General features: G+C 46.1%; 1 protein-coding gene across 1 annotated transcript in view; it reads left to right on the top strand.

Moving 5' to 3' along the window:
- Positions 1-24,405, top strand: part of MGA (MAX dimerization protein MGA) — a 734,728-nt gene that overhangs the window by 374,202 nt on the left and 336,121 nt on the right. The window contains exon 14 of the mRNA XM_086937233.1: positions 3,114-3,384. Coding sequence (XP_086793359.1) covers positions 3,114-3,384 — 271 coding nt within the window. The remainder of the gene's footprint in view (positions 1-3,113; positions 3,385-24,405) is intronic.

Raw genomic sequence — 24,405 nt, 5'->3', positions numbered from 1 at the left:
AAGGAGCTCTTTCAGAAATTGTTTGATAATCCTTGCAGACCAGAGGGAAGGGCCAGAGGCTGTCCATCTGAATCGAGATATAGCCGCCAGGTGTGCCTTGATAGAAGAATGGGAGAGACCTGATATGGCCAGAGACAGAATGTAGGGCAAATTCTGATAAGGAGCAGAAGAGAAAGGATGAATGTTTTCTTGGTGGCACCATAGACAGAAACGTTTTCATTTCAAACGATAGGTTTATTCGTACTTGGTGCACGAGCTTGATGTAAAACCTCTTTACATTCCTGAGGAATGTCTATATTCTGAAGCTCTCGGTGTTCAGGAGCCACACTGTCAATTGAAGTGAGCTCGGATCTGGATGTACCACTTGGCCCTGGGACACCATCAATAGAGAAGGAATGGGCCACAGGTGAATCGGCCGATCTTGAGAGAGCAGGAGTAGCTCCTTGAACCAGAACTGAGGGTGGGATTGACCCACCTGAGGGGTTGGATTGACAAAGGTAGGCACACCCCTCCTCCTAACTTTGTTTTCCCGCCTATTCTTCTGCCCAAAGTGGGGTCAGAACCGTTGGGGGTCAGTTGCTAGGAGCCGCAAATAACTGGGGTAGCTTCCCCTTCATGGATCCTGCCCATCCTGGGAGAGGAGGCATGGCACCTCATCCCAGGATGTGCATTGTTTCAGGACACCAATAGTGGCAGGCTCTCGACCCAGAGGTCCAAAAACATGTCTGGTAGTGGCAGCCGGTGAGCAGCCTCTCAGCCAGGACGCTTGACGTAGGTCGTTATGGTCAGGGGATATCTCTTAAATGGCATCTGAAAGCATTTTTCATGAAATCCCACACTAGCATCAGTGTGGGTTTGATGTGCTGAGAAGTTTGAATCCAAACTTACCATTTTTCTGTAAAGCCATTAAGTACTGTGGAGTGCGTAACGACAAACTCCTAGCCCCATTTACTCTTTATGGCATTACTGCACTTACAATGTCTAAGATTTTACTTAGACACAGTAGGGGTACAGGGCTCAAACACCTGTACCCTCACCACTGGTATTGTGCACCCAGGTAGAGGGGCGGCTTACTTATGCGAGGGCAGTGGGTTATAGGCATGGCATACAGATGTGCCATGTCGACTCTTCACTTTGTTCTGCAGAGGCTGTGTGTGTGTGTGTGGTGTGTGTGTGGTGCCCTTGGTACCTATGGTACCTTTTACAAGGGACTTTTCATGTGGCCAGAGCGTTGCCAATTGGGTTTTGCAACAGTACAGTTTAATCAAAGAACATAGGCCCTGGATACCTGGTTGGCAAAAACCCAGGGCACATTCAGTTAAAGTACATCAACAGTTTCGCAAAAGGTGGGGGCAACCATGCAAAAAGGGGCACTTTCCTACGGAGGGCATCTCAGCATAGCACTAACACCATTCGGAGGCTTTACCAGAGCTGTGTTCTGTCCATTCTCTTGTATGGATCCGAATGCTAGTGATTGGCAAAAAGCGCCATCACCAAATTCTCAGCCTTCCACACCAGTTATCTAAGAAGAATCTTAAGCATTATCTGGCTGTCAACCATCTCCAACCAGGAACTACACTCCGGATGCAGGCAAAAGAGCATGAACACCATTGTTAAGAGAAGAAGATGTACATGGGTAGGACACCCAACAGAAGAGAATAAAACTCCATTACAAGAACAGCTCACCACTCTACCCCAGAAGGCAAATGGAAGAAAGGCAGGAAACTGAAATGAAGACCCTGAACCATTGATTGGGCTCTGTACAGAAACTTGCTTAAGACAAACGGAAGTGGAGGTCCTTCGTTGACGCACTATATGCTAGCCGGCATAATGAGCAATAGTAGTAGTGTTACAAGTGCCCTGTAGTTGAAATCATGCAGTGTTAGTACTCCAAGACACACCTCACCAGAGCAACTCACAATAGAGCACTTCAGTATTAAAGAAAAGAGGATGCTAGGCCCTAATATACTAAAAGGGCATTCCGTAAAGTGGTCTCAATTTGCTCACCAACGTTTATCAAATGTATTTCTATTTTCCGTACCTACCTATGTATTAACAGGACAGTTCACAAAGTACAGAATTATAGTCACAATTCAACCTACCTTATTAATATTAATGAGGTAGGTATCAAATTACAACCCATTACAATTGGCCACAATGCTGTGGATGGTGGCCTGCTGGGATCAGCAGTCCACCATGTCTGTGATTTCTTTTAAATAAGGCAATTATTATTTATTTTTTAATACGGACATTTTCCTAAAATGAAAACAGGATACGTTTAAAAGATGATAAATGAAAGATGTTAACGAGCTTTTTGTTTTTAAGGTGTAAACCATGGACCGCTGTTTGCTCCGAAAACATGTTTTTGTTCACATTCACGAAGAGGAGAGGGTTCCTTAGGTACCCCTTCCCATTTGCTAATGGGTTACAACCTCCTTTCGGTAGCAGAATGTTAATACATACCATAAGGAATTGGTCTTTGGAAGGGACAATTTTAAGTCACCTCTTCCAAATAACAATTTGTAATTGTTTCCTAATCCCATTGCACGATTCTGAAAACCTTTTCCTCATTGTTAAACAGGTCTAGTACATTTCAGAAAGGGTTTAAACATTCGCAAACTCTCTGATTAACCCAGTGAGATGCTTCGTGTACACTAAAACCCTTAGTACATGAGGCCTAAGGACCTCTTTTAGTTGTGACCTGGTAAGGTCACATAACTTAAGTATTAGCAGCCACACCTGCCAGCAGTAACAACTGGTACTTAATCTACTCATAAGAGTGTCTTGAACTGCGGGCAAAGGCCCAGGAGCTGTTTCTTACCTAACAGATAGGGATCAGAAGGCTCCATTCTCCTGTGGTGCCCCTTTAACCTCTACAGAAGCAGCCACCGGTTATTTTGGAAACCTCTGTTGTAGAATCAAATTTCCATGATTTTCATGATATGCATACATGTGTAACAACATCAGTTGTGGTAATGAGTTAAAATAGTGATAAGTTGTTTAAAGTTTTTTTCTGAAGTGCGACAAATGTGATCTAATGTCATAAAAATAAGCATTCTTGTCATTCAACGTAGTTCTTTGTTATTTATTCAGTCCAATTCTTTTTTTTGCAGGTTAATGGAAAAAGCTATCCACAGGCTAAACTATTGTTGGGGCAGATGGGGGCTTTGCATCCAGCCAACAGACTGGCTGCCTACATTACAGGCAGACTGCGCCCCACTGTATTGGACCTGTCCACTCTCAGTACTGTAATTTCTAAGGTGTCGTCAAGCTCAAAAACCTCCACACCATTGACAACAGTAACCACATCAGTCACCAAACCAACAGTGACCTTCTCGTCATCCTCCAACACTGCAAGCAATACTGCGACTCTCACCTTTACAGGTTTGATACATTCTTAAGCTTTTAATCATACTGCCAGTATTTCACTGTAAAACAACACCTTATGTATCGGGGCTCGAAAAACCATTATATTGTTACTTGACCTGCAGGTCTACTAACTTTAATAATCTACTCAACCTAACTGTAATGTACTTGACCCGTGAACTGGTCTCCGATTGTGTGATTCTAGGCAAATAAGTTGTCTTATGGAGCTGCCTTTTTCTTTATTATCACGTGAGAGCCCCATCAAATATGCAACTTTACTATTTTTGATGTACATAAACTCTTTTTATTTACTAGACTAAATGTTTGCTCTATGTATAACAAGAATCAATCCCATATATAGGGTATAAATGATCCCTCGCTGGCCTCTTAGTTCTCTAACAGCATTGGCATCTGGGCAGGAGCATTAGAAATTCCCAGTTCATGTTTAAAAACTCACTTTTCATAAATATATTACCATGTGGTAGTGCACTGTCATTTACAGATAGCATATTTTCAATTTAAATGGCCACAAAATCTTCCCACTAATGTGCAGTTTTACTGATAGTAGCGCCTAAACAGTGTTTGGAAATTGGGTTTCAGCGAATATGTTTAAAATTTGCACATCACCAATTAAAGTGTTCCAACTTATTTTGATCCTATAAAAATATTTTTGCCATAGAATTAAAAAAATGGGTCTTCATAACTACTGAATTATATTCAAAGTGTTTGAATAGTTCACTTAGCTACTTAAGTGTTGTGTTAAAAAAAAGCCTGACATCTTACAGCCTTTCATTTAAAGCATTTTTAAAAAAAATCTTTCTATTGAGATTTTGCATGTAATCAAATATAATAGTACTGCACATTTTCCTGATACGAGAATGTGATGATATAATGTAGCAGTACATGTGCATAAACAATGAACTCAGTTTATCACTAATTCAAAACAATAACATCCGCCTTTCATTTAACATGTGTCGCACTGTTCACTTTACAAAATGCTCTCATTTAAGTCACAGAAAGAAACATAAATGTAGGAAGACAAATTAAATCTTGTTATCTTGTCACATTTGGTGGCTTTCAAAGACAGAGGTCAAAAGTTAAAGGCATTTTAATTGCTCTTTCATTTTGTGAGCAATAAAGATACTTGTTATCGTGTCAGGTTTGCTCTGCTGTCAGACATAGGGCTTAAAAGTCAGTTTGTCTTCCTATATTTACTTTTTGTTCTGTGATTGTTAGAAGATTTTCAACTCGCCAGAAAAGTGGATAAGTCCCTAAAAATATCTCGTCCTGAATAAAGCTTGCTCGACAATGCGAGTGAATTTTTCGAGCCCTGTGTATATATTGCAATCCTTTGTACCAATGAGATGTGTTGTGTTCTGAAGTTTTCGAGGCATGTGGGCTGCTGAATTCATATCTGTGCATAGATCGCCGCCTAGTGTTGGGTCCGGATGATTGCACTTTGTTGTTCTGGAAGAGTCTTCGAAGTATCACGAGATAGGTGACTCCTCCCCTGGACTACAGTGCGCATGGGCATCTTCTTCATCTTGAGATTGTTTTTTTCCACCATTGGGTTCGGATGTTATTCCTACACTCCAACTTTGGAATCGAAACAAAACTTTTATAAAGGCCTTCGACTTCGACGGTATTGTTCTCGCTCGGTACCTCTTGACTCGAAAAAGCTTTCCATCTCGAATCGGTCGTCGACGCGGGCCGTTGGGCCTTTTCGACACCACGTGGGCCTGCTGTCGATGGAAAGGAGCCCGTTCAAAAGATGCCCACAATGCCACTCCAAGTTCCCGTATACTGACAAGCATTCAGTATGCAACAAGTGCCTTTCTCCAGACCATAAGGAAGAAACCTGCCCAGCCTGCGCCCAGTTTCGGTCGAAGAAAATCATACGGAATCGATGGGCCGCTAGGCAAGAGATGCAGCGACAGGCACCAGAACCGGACAACATCTTCGATAATGACCAAGAACTTCCAGAAGCTCCAGATTCGGACCTAGAGATCATCACCGTCGAGGACTACTCTGACTCCGATGACAAGATCCCACCGGGGCAAATCGTGTGTAAACTGCCCCTGACACCAATTACCCCGTTACCGTAGGCTCCGGTCGAGGCATCGCCAAAAGGCCTTAGCCAAGATCCAAAGAAACATTCACCAGCCCCGCCATCCGGCTCTGCTCCGAAACCTTCAGAGACCCCAGGGCCAAGTACCGCAATCCCAAAGAAGGTTCCAGAGCCTAAAAAGGTCGTCGACCCGAAGGCCATTGAGCCGAAGAAAACCGTACAACCAAAAGGCATTGACCCAAATAAAGCCGTCAAAATGAAGAAGGCCGTGCAGCCTAAAGGCGTCGACCCGAAGAAAACCGTCAACCCAAAAAAGGCAGTCTAGCTGAGGGACACCGACCCCAAACAGGCGGCCCAGCCCAAAAAGGACGCCAAGCCGAAGGGCGCCGACACAAAGGACGTCAAGCCAAAAAAGCCGGCTTTACCAAAAGTTGCCGAACCAAAGAAGGTCGCTGACGGGAAGGGTGCCGTATCGAAGCCTATAATCCGGCCGGAGAAAGCTATCGACCCGAAAACAAGTGCTCCGAAAACACCAGTCGATCCTAAAAAGACCATCGGCTCGACAAAGGGCAGTCAACCAAAAAAGCCTGTTGAGCACAAGAAGCGTGTCGACCCAAAAACACTTGCCGACCCGAAAAAAGGGCCCGAGCCAAAGAAAAGCACTAAGGCACCAAAAGTCGTCGAAGCAGAAGGTGTTGTCGACCCAAAAAAGTCACAACCAAGAACAGTGGAGGAAGAACTCTTCCATCCTGATCCAGCAGACGACCAAGGACAAATATATATTAATCCTGAGACTGGTAAAGTCACAATCCTGCACAGGAAGAAGAGGCCACTGGATACTGACTCTCATTCCCCTATTCCACAAAAAAAGAAGGACTTTGGGACTTCTCCATCTAGACCCTTCATTCCCTTCTATCCCATTATGCCTACTACTCCTTTTGCTCCTTAGTCTCCTCACTATGGGACAATGAGGGGAACATAGGGGAGATTCCTCATCCTGATTATGATTATCCACAGGATCCTGAGCCACAAAATGAACCATGGGAGGAGCCAACTGACCCTTATAACACCCATCCCATCCCTGAAGTCTCCTCTTATCCAACTAAACCTTCACCTACTGATGACACCATTGTCTTCAACCAATTAATAGACAGGGCAGCGCAGTACCACAATGTAGATATGCATAATGACCCTGTGGAGGAAGACTTCTTATTTGACACCTTCCCTACTTAAGAAAAAAGTGTCAGAACACTTCCTATGCTAAAGGGAGTGTTAAAACACGCACCTGACATATTTAAAGATACAGCCGGGGCACGGGTAATCAATACCAGGATTGAGAAAAAGTATAGAGCAGCCCCTACAGACCCTACCTACATCATAGGACAGTTACCATTAGACTCACTAGTGGTGGCTAATGTACGCAAAAGGGCGAACTCACAGGCAACGGGGGGAAGCCCCTCCCCCGATAAAGAATCAAAGATACTAGAAGCCTCAGGTAAAAGGGTAGCAGCACAGGCCTCCAATTCATGGAGGATTGCCAACACACAAGCTCTGCTAGGTCGTTACGACAGGGCACACTATTGTGAGAAGTTTGCCTGATATATAGTGCTCACTATTCTAGTGATCACTGTGTATCATACCAAACGACCCTTATTGATGATTGGTTGTAAGTCAACCTTATAGACCAGCTTTCCTAGTAGCATGGACAAGAGCAGTCTTTAGGCTAAACTCTAGAGGGCGTGTTAAGCCAGCTGTTATACCATCACATATACCCCTTGAACACCAAGTGAAAGGACACCACACAAGTTGTAATGAAAATAAAAGGATATTTATTTATAACAAGTCTACCCTGATCTCTTTATGAGTCATGGAGCTAAGCACACAACAAAACTCTTACGAAAATTTTGAAAGTCGCACAATTTACACAAATGCCCGAGGGGCACGAAAAACCATATACTATGGAAGTGGAATGCGAATTACTAGCAGGTAAGTAACAGTTCTCAAGGACTTTAGAATCGCTAGGCCTACAATGCTGAACCCTTAGATTAGAAGCAGGAGGCCTAGGGGCGCCGTGTGCAGAGTGGAAACTCTCATGCGCAATGCAGGACAAAGTCTATGGATGCTAGTAAATGCAAAGTTAGTGTTCTCGGTCGAACCCGACTAGGTAGGTCAAAAACGAAAGTGGATCTAGACACTTGGAGAGTGGTTCTACGCTGGAGCACCGTGATACTCGGTTTACCTAGCCCAGGGGCTGCGGCTGCATAGGGTTCAAGTGACGTCGGGAATCCTCGTTGACGAACCAGGAGCCTGAAGTAAAAGTTGCTGGCAGGCGACCAGTGAAGATGTTCCGGGCTGATCCAAGGACGGATCAGTGAAGAAGGGTACCTGTAAGCAGAGGGTACCGAGTTCTGAATCACTAGCCAGTGATTAGGTGGGCACCAGGATGGCACCGGACGAGGTCACTCAGCCAGGTGAAGAGGTGACACTGGATTCTGCTGCTGCATGGACAAGGGTGCTGATGTCGACCAGGCTGGAGGTCTGCGAGCTGTCCCACGTCGGATGTCTGCTGCTGGCGATGCTGGATCCGTTGAAGGAGGCAACAAGCCTTGGCTAAGGCAAGTCCACGTGGCGACACAAAATGGCATCTGGAGTGGACCAGGAGGGTCCGAGGAAGGTCCCCTTCAAGAGGAGACAAGGGCCAGCCTAGAGGAGCTAGACCAGCGGTGAAACAAACGTAGGACGTCGTCTGGAGGGTCACTAGCCAACGGGCAAGTGACCGGACAACGTGGCAAGCGACACAGAAGCAAAAGGGCCCCACGCAGATCTGGTGGATGCTGGGGGGCTGGACTTCGGTGCTCGTGCTGCTTGGGGTTGGGGCTTCTCTTACCCCAGTGCACCCACTCGAGGGTCCCTCGGCGGTCGTGGTGGATCAGTGTCGTGCTGGTTCTAATGATAGCCGGTTCCTCTGGTCTCGTCGCACCCACGGTTCTCAGCTGTGCTGTAGAGGCAGGTAGAGGTCAGAGATGGCAGGGAGTCCGGGTCTCGTCGTGCTGGTCGGTCTGGTTCCGGAGGAAGGACGTGCAGCAAACCGCAAGATACTTAGTTGGTGCCTGCTGATGCAGGGTGACTACTCCTAGTCACAAGGGAGAAATCTTGAGAAGAAGTCTTGAGTTCCTTTCGTGGAAAGTAGTTTCAGGATTCAAAGATGATCTAATTTGGGAAGGGGGCCCGCTCCTATCTTAATACTAAGGAAAGGGGCTGGCACGCGACTAGGTCCTGCCCATGGGTGGGACCAGGAGGGGGGTGGTTACACCCCTCTCCCCTGTCTGGACTTTCCCCAGCTCAGGGGCTGGTGTGCCCCTTTAACTGGTTCAAACCGGCAGATGCATAGTGAGCACCGGGGTTCCACTTGCAGTCACCTTCCTCCTGAGCCCTGCCTACCTGGGATACACAAAACCCTGTCTGGGATGGTGCTACCACCACCCCTGACAGGAAACCCTTTGTCCAAGCTCTCCTCGCTGGAAGGACACCCAGCAGCAGGAGGTCAAACTTGTGTCTGTGGTGGCAGCATCCATTTTGTGATGCTGAGGCTCGAGTTAACTTTAACCGGGGTTCACAGTTACATACATGTCGTGTCCCTCTAGAAGGGTGGAATGCTAACCCCGTCGCCAGAATTGGCGAGGGGTTAGTATTCCAATTCCTATGACACCTTACTCGACATGTTTTGATAAAGCAATACCAAAGATAGCAAATAACCGCGAGGATTATAATGCACTTAAGAGTATATGGTACGCGTTATCATAGAACAGCTATTAGGACTTGGTTCCGCAAGCTGCAGACGGGCTCAGCTCATGCCAGAGCACCATCTCCCATAATTCCAAGCACTCTGCCTTCAGGATTGTTAAGGCCTGACATAGGAGTGACTGATAGGAATACATGTGTCCATTTTAGGGTTAGATATAGGTATACTATATCTAAAGCAAAGGGTGGTTACACCACCTTGCCCCAGCTGTCGTGCAGCCAGTTGTGTCAGATTTAGATGGCCAGCCAGGGGTGGCATAATACATGCTGCAGCCCCCGGTAGGCCCTGGGTACACCTATGCCCTGGGTACAGGGACTGATAAGGTGGCCCAGTACCAATTGGTAAATGCACCTAAGGTACACGTGTCAATTTAGAGAGAGAACAGCTAGGCTGTGGGTCTGATTAGCAGGCCCACAGCCAGGGAAGTCGTAAACCAGTGAAGCAAAAAGCAAAAATCTGGGGTGATCATAGGATTGCAGACCCTACTCTCCTACAACTATGACAAGCTTCAAAGCTTAATGCAACACTTACCTGAGCCTTTTAAAGCCCAAGCTGATGACCTCATACAGGAGGGAAAGTTCATTACAAACGCCTCCATCAAATGTGCACTTGATGCGGCAGACACCGCAGCCAGGTCTATTGACACTAGTGTTTAACTAAGGCAACATGCATGGCTGCGTATTTTCGGGCTTTAAGAACGAGGTGCAGTCCACCATTCTTAATCAGCCAGTCAATCAAGACTTCCTTTTTGGCCCTGCTGTCAACACCATTGTAGGTAAAATGAAGAAGGGCACAGAAACCGCAAAGTCAATGGGAGCATTGCAGTTTCAGCAACACAGAAGTTCCTTTCGACGCTCCTCATACAGGGCAGCTACACGAGCCAATACTTCCCAAACGTCATCATCATACAAAGGCAACACACAAAGTTCCTTCCAACAGAGGAGGTTATAGGGGAAACAATAATAAGGGAATAGGACGTGGAGGCAAAAACACCAGAGCCTCCACTGCCACAAAACAGTGACTTCATCCCCAACCTCCAGACCACCTAACACAAGTCGGAGGCACACTCCAACAATTCCTACCTGTCTGGAACGCAATTACCACAGACAGGTGGGTGAGACAAATTATCCAGTATGGTTATTGCCTGGAACTCACTTCAACCCGACCCCCCTTCCCCCCAAACATACCACCCAGACACGGTCCTATGTCCAAGGAACACATCACCCTGCTGCAACAAGAGGTGAAATGCATGCTGGAAAAGGGGGCCATAGAGCCCGTCCCTTTCCAACATCAGGGACAGGAGTATACTCCCAAGAAGGACGGTTCCCTCAGACCAATATTGGACCTCAGACCCCTAAATCAATACATACTGTCGGAGCACTTCCATATGATCACACTACAGCAAGTGCTCCCATTACTACAGCAAGCAGACTTCCTAGCAATATTGGACCTCAAGGACGTGTATTTTTACATACCCATCCATCCAGCTCACAGAAAATATCTCGGGTTCACAATAGAAGGTCTACACTACCAATTCAAGGTTTTGCCCTTCGGGGTAACCACGGCTCCAAGAGTGTTTACAAAATGCTTAGCGACAGTAGCTGCACATCTCAGGAGGCAACACATCCATGTGTTCCCGTATCTGGACGATTGGCTAATACAAGCAAAATCGTACCAACAGTGTGCAGAAGACACGTCCCAAACACTTCAGCTGCTAAACAGCCTAGGTTTCTCGATAAACTACCCAAAATCGCATCTGCAACCGTCCCACACACAACAATATCTGGGAGCCACTATAGATACCTCAGTGGCAAAGGCATACCCAAACCCAGCGAGGATAGCCAGCATGCAGATGCTCATTCGCAAATTTCTGCCACAACACTCTCTGCCAGCTCGAGTCTTCATGCAGCTCATAGGCATGATGGCCTCCTGCATATTCATAGTCCCCCCATGCCAGACTTCAAATGCGTCCATTGCAAGAATGCCTAGCACGGCAATGGAACCAGGCTCAAGGACAACTAAAAGACCTAGTGTTGGTAGACAGTCGCGCTCACAAATCTCTGCAGTGGTGGAACCCACAAAACCTTTCCAAGGGGCGACTGTTCCAAGAGCCGGTTCCACAACTAGTACTAACAGCGGACTCATCACTGACAGGCTGGGGAGCCCACCTCCTTCACTACACAGTACAAAGGCTCTGGACAACCAAACAAAAGAAACTGCATATCAACCAACTAGAGTTGCTAGCGATATTCCTAGCTCTGAAAGCAAAAGTGGGGTCACCCAGAGATAGACCTGTTTGCCACAAAAGAAAACTCGAAATGCCAGTTCTTTGCCACCATGTTCCCACATCCATTGTCACAGGGCAATGCGATATGGATGAACTGGTCAGGCAGATTTGCGTACGCTTTTCCCCCAGCTCCGCTGATTCTGCTGGTGGCACGCAAACTGCGGCAACAGTCACTCACACTAATCCTAGTTGCTCCCACATGGTCGAGACAACCTTGGTACACAACATTCCTGGAGCTTTCAGTAGTTCCTCATCAAAGGCTGTGCCTCTCACCCCATCTACTAACTCAGAACCATGGAGAAATCAGGCACCCAGATCCCAATCAGATGAACCTAGCGATTTGGCTCCTGAAGTCTTAGAGTTCGGATACCTTAACCTGCCTCCTGATTGCATGAACATTATCAAGGAGGCAAGACGGCCAACTACTAGAGCATGCTATGTAGCTAAATGGAAAAGATTTGTTATTTACTGCAACAATAACCAAATCAACCCATTAGATGCTTCCATACAAAACATTATATACTCTTCAATAAGACTACACCTCGCTGCTATAGCAGCATACCTTCAAACCAGGCAACACCTTTCACTGTTTAGAGTACCAGCAATCAAGGCTTTTATGGAGGGTCTTAAAAGAGTGATCCCTCCAAGACACCCTCCTTCCCCAGTCTGGAATCTAAATATAGTACTTACCAGACTCATGGGACCTCCTTTCGAACCTCTACACTCATGCGAACTACAGTTCTTGACGTGGAAGGTGGCATTCTTGATTGCCATTACCTCACTCAGGCGAGTTAGCGAATTACAAGCACTAACAATTCAAGAACCTTTCATGCAAGTACATGCTAATAGGGTAGTTCTTAGAACAAACCCTAAGTTTGTCAAAGTCCTATCCATTTTCCATATTAATCAATCGATAGAACTGCCAGTGTTCTTTCAAAATTAACAGTCAGTACCCGAAAGAGTCCTACACACACTAGATGTAAAGAGAGCTCTGCTTTACTATGTGGACAGAACAAAATCATTTAGAAAGACAAAGCAATTATTTGTTGCTTTTTCACCACAACATAAAGGAAATCCCATATCAAAGTCCGGAATAGCCAGATGGATAGTTAAATGCATTCAAATATGCTATCAAAAAGCCAAACTCACTTTAACCATCCCCCCAAGAGCACACCCTACAAGAAAAATGAGTCATCCATGGCTTACCTAGGGAATATTCCTCTTGAAGACATATGTAAGGCAGCCACATGGACTACCATACACACTTTCACAAAACACTACTGTGTAGACGTGCAAGCAAAGCAGCAAGCTGCTGTAGGCCAAGCTGTCCTCAAAACTCTTTTTCAAACTGCTGCAGCTGGCACAGGTAACGACCTCTAGAGGAGATACTGCTATACAGTCTTTGCACAGATATGAATTCAGCAGCCCACATGCCTCGAACGGAATATGCTACTTACCAGTATGCATCTGTTCTTGGCATGTAGGGCTGCTGACATTCATATCGCCCGCCCTCCTCCCCGGTGCCTGTCGCTGCTGCAGCATTATCTTTTGCATGGCCATCTCTTACTTTACTATCTCCATCTCTGCCACAATGGCGAAAAACAATCTGAGGATGGAGAAGATGCCCATGCGCACTGTAGTCCAGGGGAGGAGTCGCCTATCTCGTGATACTTCAAAGACTCTTCCAGGACAACAAAGTGCAATCATCCGGACCCAACACTAGGCGGCGATCTATGCACCTATATGAATGTCAGCAGCCCTACATGCCACAAACAGATGCATACTGGTAAGTAGCATATTCCTTTTGAAACACAATTCTACTTCAGAGCCGAAACCTTCCGCTTCCAAGGGCAAGTCCAGTTCGGGACCAAAACGTTTGACGCTGAAATCAAAAGAAGATATGTTCGAGGCATGTGGGCTGCTGATTTCATATCTGTGCATAGATCGCCGCCTAGTGTTGGGTCCGGATGATTGCACATTGTTGTCTGGAAGAGTCTTCGAAGTATCACGAGATAGGTGCCTCCTCCCCTGGACTACAGTGCGCATGGGCATCCTCTCCATCCTCAGATTGCTTTTTTTCCGCCATTGGGTTCGGATGTACTTTCCTTACTCGAAGTTAGGAATCGAAAATTACTTTTCTTAAAGGCCAAAAGGCCATCGGTTTCGTCGGTATTGTTTCGATCGGTGCCGACATCCTAATCTACACTTTATCTAACTCAGGACGTCGAATCGGGCCGTAGGCCTTCTCGACGCCAAGAAGATCGGTCGTCAATGGAACGAAGCCCATTCAAAAGATGCCCTCTTTGTAATTCGAAATACCCACATATAGATAAACACCCTGTATGTAACAAGTGTTTATCTCCGGAACATAATGAAACCGACTGCCTAGCCTGTGCCCAATTTCGATCAAAAAAGACACTACGGGTTCGACGGGCCGCAAGGCAAATCATGCAAAAACTAGCTCCGGAGCCCGAAAATATCTTCAACGATGAACAAGATCTCAACGAGGCCGAAGATGCGGATCAACAGTCCGATCAAGACTCGGAGCACAACTCCAACTACTATGTCGACGAAGTTGAAGACATCTTCAAGGTAGGAGACGACGAACAAGGGATCGGGGCCTTCAAAGACGACTCCAGCGATGAAACGGGGCCTACTACATCGGAGCCAACCGTGAGTACATCGCACCAGACATACACCTCTATGGTTCCACACGCTCAGGTCAAGGCATCGCCGGAAGGCCTTAGCCAAGATTTCGAAACACATTCTATAGCCCCGCGATACAGCTCGGCTAAGAATACTACAAAAGAGCCATCGGTTCAACGTAACCCAAAGTTGTTGGTATCGAAAGCAAAAGAGATGGAACCAAAAACGAAACCAAAACTGATCAACAACACAGTCTTCGGACCGAACTATATCGATCCCATAGAAAATCGTCGACAACACGGTCTTCGGACCAAACTACGTCGATCCATCGGAGTCAAACACAAAGGTCGTCGAACCGAAAGCCGGCGCACCTACATCCACTCCGAAACAAAAGGCCGTTGAACCGAAGAGATCGGCGTCGACAGTCGACAACACAAAAAAGGGACTCGAAACAAAGAAGGTTATCGAACCGAAGCAGAGAGTCGACAAATCAATGGCTGTGCAACAAAAACGGATCGCGCCGAAGAAAATCAACCCGAAGAAAAACATCGAGCCGAGACAGCAAAGCATTGGTCCAAAAACACTGGTTCCAAAGATGCAACAAAGTCAAAAGGGGACTATCGACTCGACAAAAAATGTTGAAACACTAGATACATCGGCTCCAAGGAAACAGGCACAACCTAAAAAGACTGTTGAAACACCAAAAACTCTCGGACCGATCAAATTTAGTCTACCAGTTTCATCAAAAAAATAAGGCAGTCGACCCAAAGAGCGGTATCGACCCGAAACAAACTAAACCAAATACATTGGCCAAACAACCAAGAACTACTGAGCAGGAGATCTTATATCCAGACCCCTCATCAGAAGAGCAGTCAAAACTTTACATTGACCCTAATTCTGGGAAAGTCACTCTCTACAAGAGAAAAGTCAGACCAGAAGCTGAAAAGGAGACTTATGTCATCCCACTCAAAAATAAAATGGACTGTGCCACTTCACCTATCCTATTTGAGCCTATAAAACCAAACCCATACTCATATACACCCACACACTCGGATGAAGAGGTGGATTATGAGGATAATGAGGAATACAATTACACAATAGACCCTTACCAAGACAGTCAAGCTCAATCATGGGCAGACCCAGTACATCCTGCTGATTCTCAGCCCATTCCAGATACACCTGCATACCCTGCTAAAGCTTCTCCTACGGAGTATACAGCTGCTTTTAATGCACTTATAGATAGGGCAGCCCTCCATCACATTGTAGAGATGCATGCAGACCCCATTGAGGAGGATTTCCTCTTTGACACTTTTGCCACATCAGAAAGATCTGTCAAAACGTTACCTATGCTAAAAGGGGTACTTAAACATGCAGGTGACATTTTTAAAGAAACAACTAGGGCACAGGTCATTAACCCCAGAATTGAAAGAAAGTACAGGCATCTCCAGTAGACCCCACATATATTAAGGGACAACTGCCTTTACATTCCTTAGTGGTATCCAATGCACGTAAACGTGCAAACTCACAAACCACTGGAGAATCCCCACCTCCTGATAAAGAATCAAAGATCTTGGAGGCCTCAGGGAAAAGGGTAGCTGCTCACGCAGCTAATATATGGCGAATATCTAATACACAAGCCCCGTTAGCTAGGTAGGACAGGGCACATTATGACACCCTAGAGACACTTCTCCAACATTTACCTGAACCTTACAGAGAACAGGCTGAAGACCTAGTACAGGAGGGAAAGCTAATAACTAACGCCTCCATTAAATGTTCCCTAGACGTGGCAGATACAGCAGCCAGATCTATTAACACCAGTGTTATGCTCAGGAGGCATGCTTAGCTTCGCATCTCAGGTTTCAAAAACGAAGTCCAGTCTACTTCATTAAATCAGCCAGTAAACCCTGACTATTTATTTGGTCCAGCTGTAGATACAATCCTGGATAAAATGAAAAAGGACAATGAAACAGCTAAGTCGATGGGAGCCTTACAATCCCAACAACATAGAGGCTCCTTTCGTTGCTCCAATTATAGAGGGGCTGCAAGAGGTAGCTCATCACAGCAGACCTCAATTTACAAAGCGAATAAGCAAACCACCGACAATAAAAACAACCAAGGTGGATACCGCAGCAATAACAACAAAGGCAGAGGACGGGGGAATAATATCACCAGGTCCTCTACCAACACTAAACAGTGACTTCTTAGCGCTACCCCCAGACCATACAACACCTGTCGGGGGACGATTACAGCAGTTCCTACCAGTCTGGCAAAACATCACAACAGACTAGTGGGTAAGGCAAATTATCCAAACTAGCTATTGCCTAGAGCTAACTTCCACACCACCCAATATACCACCAAGACACCGTCCTATGTCTGCAGAACACCTAAACATATTGCTGCAAAAAGTCAGCATGCTGCAAAAAGGGGCCATATAGCCAGTACCATTAGAACATCAAGGTACAGGGGTATACTCACTATACTTCCTCATCCCCAAAAAGGACGGGTCTCTCAGACCCATATTGGACCTCAGGCCCCTAAATCAATACATCTTATCAGAGCATTTCCATATGCTCACTCTACAACAAGTCTTACCACTGCTGCAACAAGGAGACTTCCCCGCAACTTTGGACCTCAAAGATGCATACTTCCATATACTAATACATCCTGCTCACAGGAAGTATCTACGATTCACGTTACAAAATCAACATTACCAATTCAAAGTCCTTCCATTTGGTGTAACAACAGCCCCGAGGGTGTTCACAAAATGCCTAGCGACAGTAGCTGCACATTTACGGAGACAACATATTCACGTCTATCCGTACCTGGACGACTGGTTAATACAAGCAAAGTCGGCCCAGCAATGTGCCAGCCACATGTCGCGCACCATTCACCTCCTGCATAGTCTAGGCTTCACGTTAATCTACAGAAAATCTCATTTTCAGCCTTCCCATGTACAACAGTACCTGGGAGCTACAATAGATACTGTAGCAGAAAAAGCATACCCAAACGCTGCTAGAATAAACAGTATGCAACTGCTAATCCAAAAATTCAAGCCACAACACTCGCTCTCTGCCCGAGTGTTTATGCAACTCATAGGCATGATGGCCTTGTGCATCTTCATAGTCCCTCAAGCAAGACTACACATGCGTCCGCTACAGGAGTGCTTAGCACAACAGTGGAACCAGGCTCAAGGACAATTGAAAGACCTAGTGTTGGTGACCAGTCGTGCATACAACTCTCTGCATTGGTGGAATTCACAAACCTTTGCAGGGGACGACTGTTCCAAGAGCCTGTACCACAGATAGTGTTGACAACGGACGCATCCCTAATAGGATGGGGAGCCCATGTCCTTCAGTACACAGTGCAGGGCCTATGGACGACACCACAGAAGAAATGGCACATCAACCTGCTAGAGCTAATGGCAATTTTTCTGGCAATGAAAGCGTTCAAAGTACATTTATGCAACAAAGCTGTGTTGATCTGGACGGACAACATGATGGCAATTTACTACATACAGAAACAGGGAGGAACACACTCTCCACAGCTATCACATCTAGCACAAAGCATGTGGAGGTGGGCCATTCAAAGAAACATTTTTCTCATGGTGGAACACCTCCCAGGCAAGGACAACCAAATAGCGGATCTGCTCAGCAGACACAGCCAACAAATGCACGAGTGGGAGATTCATCCCACAGTGCTACAACCATACTTCCAACAGTGGGGGCAACCAGAGCTAGACCTGTTCGCCACAAGCGAAAACGCAAAATGCCAGTACTTTGCGGCCAGGTTTCCACATCTACAGTCTCAGGGCAATGCGATATGGATGAACTGGTCAGGCAAATTTGCGTGCGCTTTTCCACCAGCACCGTTAATACCGCTAGTGGCACTCAAACTACGCCAGCACTCACTGACACTAATCCTGTTTGCTCCGACATGGGCAAGATAACCAATGTACACAACCTTTCTAGAACTTTCTGTGGTGCCTCATCAAAGACTGCGGCTAACACCCACTCTCCTCACTCGGAGACATACAGCACCTAGATCCGCAACAACTGAACCTTGCAATCTGGCTCCTGAAATCTTAGAGTTTGGGTACCTAAACTTACCTCCGGACTGTATGAACATTATCAAAGAGGCAAGAAACCCTACTACAAGAGCATGCTACGCTGCAAAGTGGAAGCGTTTTTGTCATTTACTGTAATAACAATGACATAAACCCACTAGATGCTTCAATGCAAAATATTATTTGCTATCTCTTGCACCTACATCGTTGCAATCTAGCTTATTCATCTATAACAATACAATGACAGCTTATCTTCAAAACAGGCAGCATCTTTCGCTGTTTGGAGTGCCTGCAATTAAAGCATTCATGGAGGGACTCAAACGAATAATCCCCCCAGAACACCCACCTTCAGATGTCTGGAACCTAAACATCGTTTTAACCAGACTAATGGGACCACCTTTTGAACCGTTGCATTCATGTGAATTACAATTTCTAACATGGAAGGTAGCTTTTCTTGTTGCGATTACTTCACTTAGAAGAGTTAGCGAGCTGCAAGCCCTTACTATTCAAGAGCCATTCATCCAAATACATGCAAATACGCTAGTCCTTAGTACAAACCCCAAATTTATGCCAAAAGTGGTATCCCATTTTCATATCAATCAAACAATAGAGCTGCCAGTGTTCTTTCCAAATCCACAGTCAGTACCTGAAAGGGCTCTACACACACTGGATGTCAAGAGAGCTCTTCTATACTACATTGATAGAACTAAGGATTTTAGGAAAACTAAACAGTTGTTTGTTGCCTTTTCACCACAACAGAAGGGCAACCCCATCTCAAATTCTGGGTTAGCCAGGTGGATAGTCAAGTGCATTCAGATTTGTTACCTAAAAGCTAAACGCACTTTAACAGTTCCCCCAAAAGCGCATTCTACACGCAAACTAGGGGCATCCATGGCTTTCCTAGGAAACATTCCTCTAGAGGAAATATGTAGAGCAGCCACATGGTCTACCATACATACATTCACAAAACACTATTGTGTCGATGTACATTCCAAACAGCATGCTGCTGTAGGACAGGCTGTTCTAAAAACACTTTTTCAGACTGCTGCAGCTGGCACAGGTAGCCACAGCTAAGGGAGAGACTGCTATACATTCTATGCACAGATATGAATTCAGCAGCCCACATGCCTCGAACGGAATATGCTACTTACCAGTATGCATCTGTTCTTGGCATGTAGGGCTGCTGACATTCATAGCGCCCACCCTCCTCCCCGGTGCCTGTCGCAGCTGTAGCATTCATCCATTCTTACTCTTACTTTCTTGCATGGACATCTCTTACTGTACCACACTCCATCTCTGCCACAATGGCGAAAAAAAATCTGAGGATGGAGAGGATGCACATGCGCACTGTAGTCCAGGGGAGGAGCCACCTATCTCGTGATACTTAGAAGACTCTTCCAGGACAACAATGTGCAATCATCCGGACCCAACACTAGGCGGCGATCTATGCACAGATATAAATGTCAGCAGCCCTACATGCCAAGAAAAGATGCATACTGGTAAGTAGCATATTCCTTCAGAACCCCCGGAACCAAACCTAGACATTACGAAGGAAAGATTGTATTCAAAGCTGAAAGAGCTTTACATTAATCCAGACACTGGACATATATTAGCCAAAACTCCTTCCAATAGGAAAGTTAGTTCAGAGGACAGTGGATACAAATCCTATCCATCCCACTTTGCCATCCCCTCCACCATCTTCATCCCCTCCACCATCTTCCCCTTTACCAATACAACCATTACACATAACACCAAAGGGATCTCCTCACACACAGCCTGATTTAGGAGATGGGGCTGATGATGATGATGATGATGATGATGACGACGATGACAATGTTTCTTTACCTACAGATCCATCGGTTGATTATAATATTGATCCACCCATGGAGCTAATTTTCAGAGCAGTTGCCGATCGTGCGGTTACACTGCATAAAGAAGCCTTAGATGATGATTTTTCATTTGAGTAGCATAAACAAGTGGCCCCGACTTGCCTCCTTCTTATTCTCTTGGGGGTAGACAAATAGGATGTGACTCTCGAAATTAATTGGCTGTGTCACTACCACAGTAATTCACATAATTGTTTAAACAGGAAAGAACAAAACTTTCATCAAGTAACACCAGGGAAAAAGACACAATAGCTATATTTTATAGACAAAATCTTTTTTATGTATTCTCTTTTATGGAAAAGCAGAGCTAGTAAGACATTTCAAAATGTATCCATATGCGGTTGCTCTAGAAAAGGGTGCAAAGAGAAGTGCTCAAATGTGAAGTGAGTAAGAGAAAATCAAGGAGAAAATGTTTGAAAACAGTATAATAATTTTATAGATTGTGCATTAACTGGAGAATAGAAAACCAATGTGTGGGGGCCTGTCTACACAGTAGTTGGTGATCTATTCTTCCTTATTTGTATCATAGAATGATGCTGGACGAATCACAGTGCATCATCAGAATACTGTGAGGACCAATAGGACGTAGTAGAGGCCCTGAGATGGGAGGTGTTGACGTTTCGATCCGTCTTGGGGCGTAGAGGGGATCTTAAAATCTCCGCTTGCAGGTCTTCATCAACACAATAAGGTATATGAGAGACAACCTGAATAGATTGATGAACAATTGCAATCTGTCTCCCTGGTATGTAACTAAATAGATGTCCTGGTAGAATGCAAAATTTACTGACCGTTCGCGGGTGCCCAACTTAATAGACCCGATCACGCCCACGTTCGTAGTGATGGGTGGTCTGTAATACATATTAGTAGAGATGGATACATGAATGAATCATGTTAGATAGAACTAGTTTGAATTTGCGATTACATTATGGAGTGCAGGCTAGGTTAAACTCACCATTGAAGTCCTTTCATTTAACTCTCATCACTGGAGGCCTCTGCAAGTTGTCATAGATATCCAATTAGGCATCAGGTAAAAGCAAAAACTGAATAATCAGATTCCCTCGATCTTCTAAATGAAGTAGACTGAGAAATGTGATCAGGATAGCCTGTGACATAAGGTTAATGAAACCCCAATAATATATGTCAACATAAAGAACTCCCCGCCGCAGAGGTGCGCTGGAAAAAAAATCAATTATAAATTCTTTAAATCCAGGGAATAGCTCAATAGTCCGGAAAGAATGATGGTCACTTAAGGTAAAGTGAAGCGAATCACCAGGGGTATTTCTAAAAAAAAAAAAAGAAACAAAGGAACAATTTTCTAACCATGTTCTGATACTGGTGCCAACTGTCCCGATTTCAAATTAATTATGATGTATTATACATATATATAAATGAACAGAACGGAACAGAGATTCTAAATTAAATAATACGGCTCCCTGGATGGCTGAGTGGGTCATTAATATGATTCTCAAAACATGAGTCATTACCAGGATGCGCAGAGGTGTATTATATATACAAATAGACAGACATTACTGTACCGAAAAATAAGGCTCCCTACTACTGGATTATTGGCAGGATTCCCTAACATTTATTATGCATATATGCACGTGCAAAGGACAGCGGAAAAGACCAATGGTCAAGATGCAGTGTCAGTGAACAACTATGTATTCTCTGAGTAGACAGATTAACCAGGTGAGAGGTCTCAGCCATTGTTCAAGATTCCAACCTGCAGTTTAATTTCCTCATATTCATTCAGCTCCTGTAGTGTGGTATCAAAAATGTGGATTCATTTGCATGCTCTGAGGGTCAGGGTGTTGGCAAAATTTCCACCCCTGGGGTTCAAGCTTACTTTTTCTACAACCCACCATTTCAGACTCTCGGCAGAGTGTCCAAAAGTAGAATAGTAGGGACTCTGCTAATTGATTTCTAGAGTCCCATCCTCTTTGTCTACCCCCAAGTGAATAAGAATGGTGCACATCGGGGCCTCTTCTTGTTTATGCTATACTGTGCCCATGGTCCTTTGCCATATTTTAAGTTACCCCATTAGTTTATAATGATTTTTTTATTTGAGACAACAGTGTCTTCACACAAAGTTAGTCAGAGTCTGCCTATGTTAAAAGGCATGCTGAGACATGCAGATGACATTTTTAAGGACCCTGTTCATGCACGAATTTCAACTCCTATAGTTGATAAAAAATATAATCCGTCACCCTGTGATCCGCTTTTCTTTTTTTTTGTAAAATGACAGCTCCCTTAACATTCCCTCGTAGTTTCCAGCACTCGTAAAAGAGCAAACTCACAGAAATCTCCGGATGCACCTCCCCCAGATAAAGAATCTAAGCTTATTATCTGAAAGAGATACGATAGTGATAGAGTCCTTACCTTAGAATATCCCCAGTGTAAGAATTGGCTTTTGTAGTTTGGTTTGCCCTGTTCCCATCATGCACTGGGACAGGAACAGACTAATTTGCATACAGCCGGGTTCTGAAACTGGGATGGTGCAGTGAGCTAAAAAACGGTGTTGGATCTAGCCCTGATCTCTTGACTGGGTGAGAGCTTTCTGCTTAATTCAGAGACTCTGTCCCTCACCACCCCTTGTTGTAAATATTAGAATATCCCCAGGCATCAGACTGAATCCGGAAAGTTTTTCGTCAGCAGTACCCCTGCGTGTCGGAAGGTGGCGTTGTGCGGCTCCACGTCCGTCGCTGGCATCGTATGCGCCGAGATGACGTCACGGCGACTACTTTGGCGCCATTCATGCGCGCTGACGTCAGTTCTTTCTCTTTCCGCGCCAGCAAGCGCGTTCAGGTTGGAGCACGTACCCTAGTCACTTTTTGACTAACTTTTTTGAGACTTTTGTCTCTACTTCTTTTTGAGTCTTTGACTCATGGTGCCACGTAGGGATGCCTGGGTTTAAATCCTGCGGGTCTGCCGCTGTATGATGTCGGTGGCCAACCCCCATGGTGTCTGTCTCGACTGTCTGGAGCGCAACCATGACTCCCGGTCATGTTCCGACTGTCTGGCCATGGCTCTGAAGGCTTTGCTGTAGCGGTCCCGAAAGCTGCTGGAGGCTCGGCAGTCGTCTCCGCACCGTTCGAGGTCCAGGGGTTGCTCGAGGGACCGACCGTGGAGCCATCACCATCGCTCCTCGGGGTTGAAGTCTTCACACTCTGAATCGGTTAGGAGACGTCATAAGAAGAAGTCGAAGTGCTTACTCTCCGACGTCCCCCTGTCGGTTCCCGGACGCGGACCAGGGGGCCAGGGGTACTCACCCTGCGGCCCCGTTGGAGCCTGTGAGTCTCGCGGCCTACCCACCTTATCCAGGTCCGTCAGAGTCTCCGGCCCAGGTGCAAGGCCTCGGGCTCCCGCCGGCGCGCTTTCGGGCCCTGTGGTACCAGCTGAGGGCCCTTGCTTGGGGCGGCACTGGCCCCGGCGCCGCAAGGTCCTCTGCCGGCGGCTCTGGCACCTCCCGCTGACCCATTCCCGGAGCCGAAATGAATCCCGTTCGTCCCACCTCCGCCCTTGCCCTGGTTCCCGGACAACTTTGCTCCGGGTTGGGACTCTAATTGGATTATGGAGCCGGATCGGCGCCGTTCCCGGCGCCGTCGGACCATTTGTATTTCCCGGTTCCTCCCCTGCTACAGCAGCCTGTGCCTCGGGCGGTGGAGGAAGGGGTGACTGGGAGGGGTCGGAGGACCCTCTTGCAAGGCAGTGCAAGTCTGAACAGGGGTGGACAGAGGAGTCGGAGGATGCAAGTGGCCTTGATCTCTCCTCTGAGCCTGGTTTTCTGTCTCCTGCTGTCATGGAGGAGGACACCCCATACACCGTGGTGCTCCGTAGAGCAGCTGAGGCCCTTGACCTTGATTTGCCTCCTGTCACTCTCAAAACCAACATCCTCACTGAAGTTCTTCAGCCGGCGGCAAGTTCTCTGGAGCCTCTGCGTCTGTTCAGTCAAGCGTTAGCGGATGTTTTGATGGGCACCTAGTCTAGGCCATCCTGTGGATAAAAACGTGGCCAGGCGTCATCGCCTGGCACAGGGTGACCCTGCCCTTTTAACGAACCATCCAACTCCGGAGGTCTGGTGATCCAGGCCTCCACTTCCCAAAGCGCATTCCCTACCGCCCCGCCGGATAAGGAATCAAATAAGCTGCAGCAGTTTGGCAAGAAATAGTTTTCCTCTGCCAGCTTGGGGCTGTGGTCAGTCAACACTGCATGCCTCTTGGGCCGCTACTCGCACGCTGCGTGGGACACAGTGGCGCAGACGCTGCCCCAGTGACCGGAGGACGATCG

Source organism: Lissotriton vulgaris, chromosome 9 (assembly GCF_964263255.1).
Source record: "Lissotriton vulgaris chromosome 9, aLisVul1.2, whole genome shotgun sequence".
Lineage (NCBI taxonomy): Eukaryota > Metazoa > Chordata > Amphibia > Caudata > Salamandridae > Lissotriton > Lissotriton vulgaris.
The sequence above is the reverse complement of the archived record's forward strand: the minus strand, read 5'-3'. Positions and strand labels throughout refer to the sequence as shown.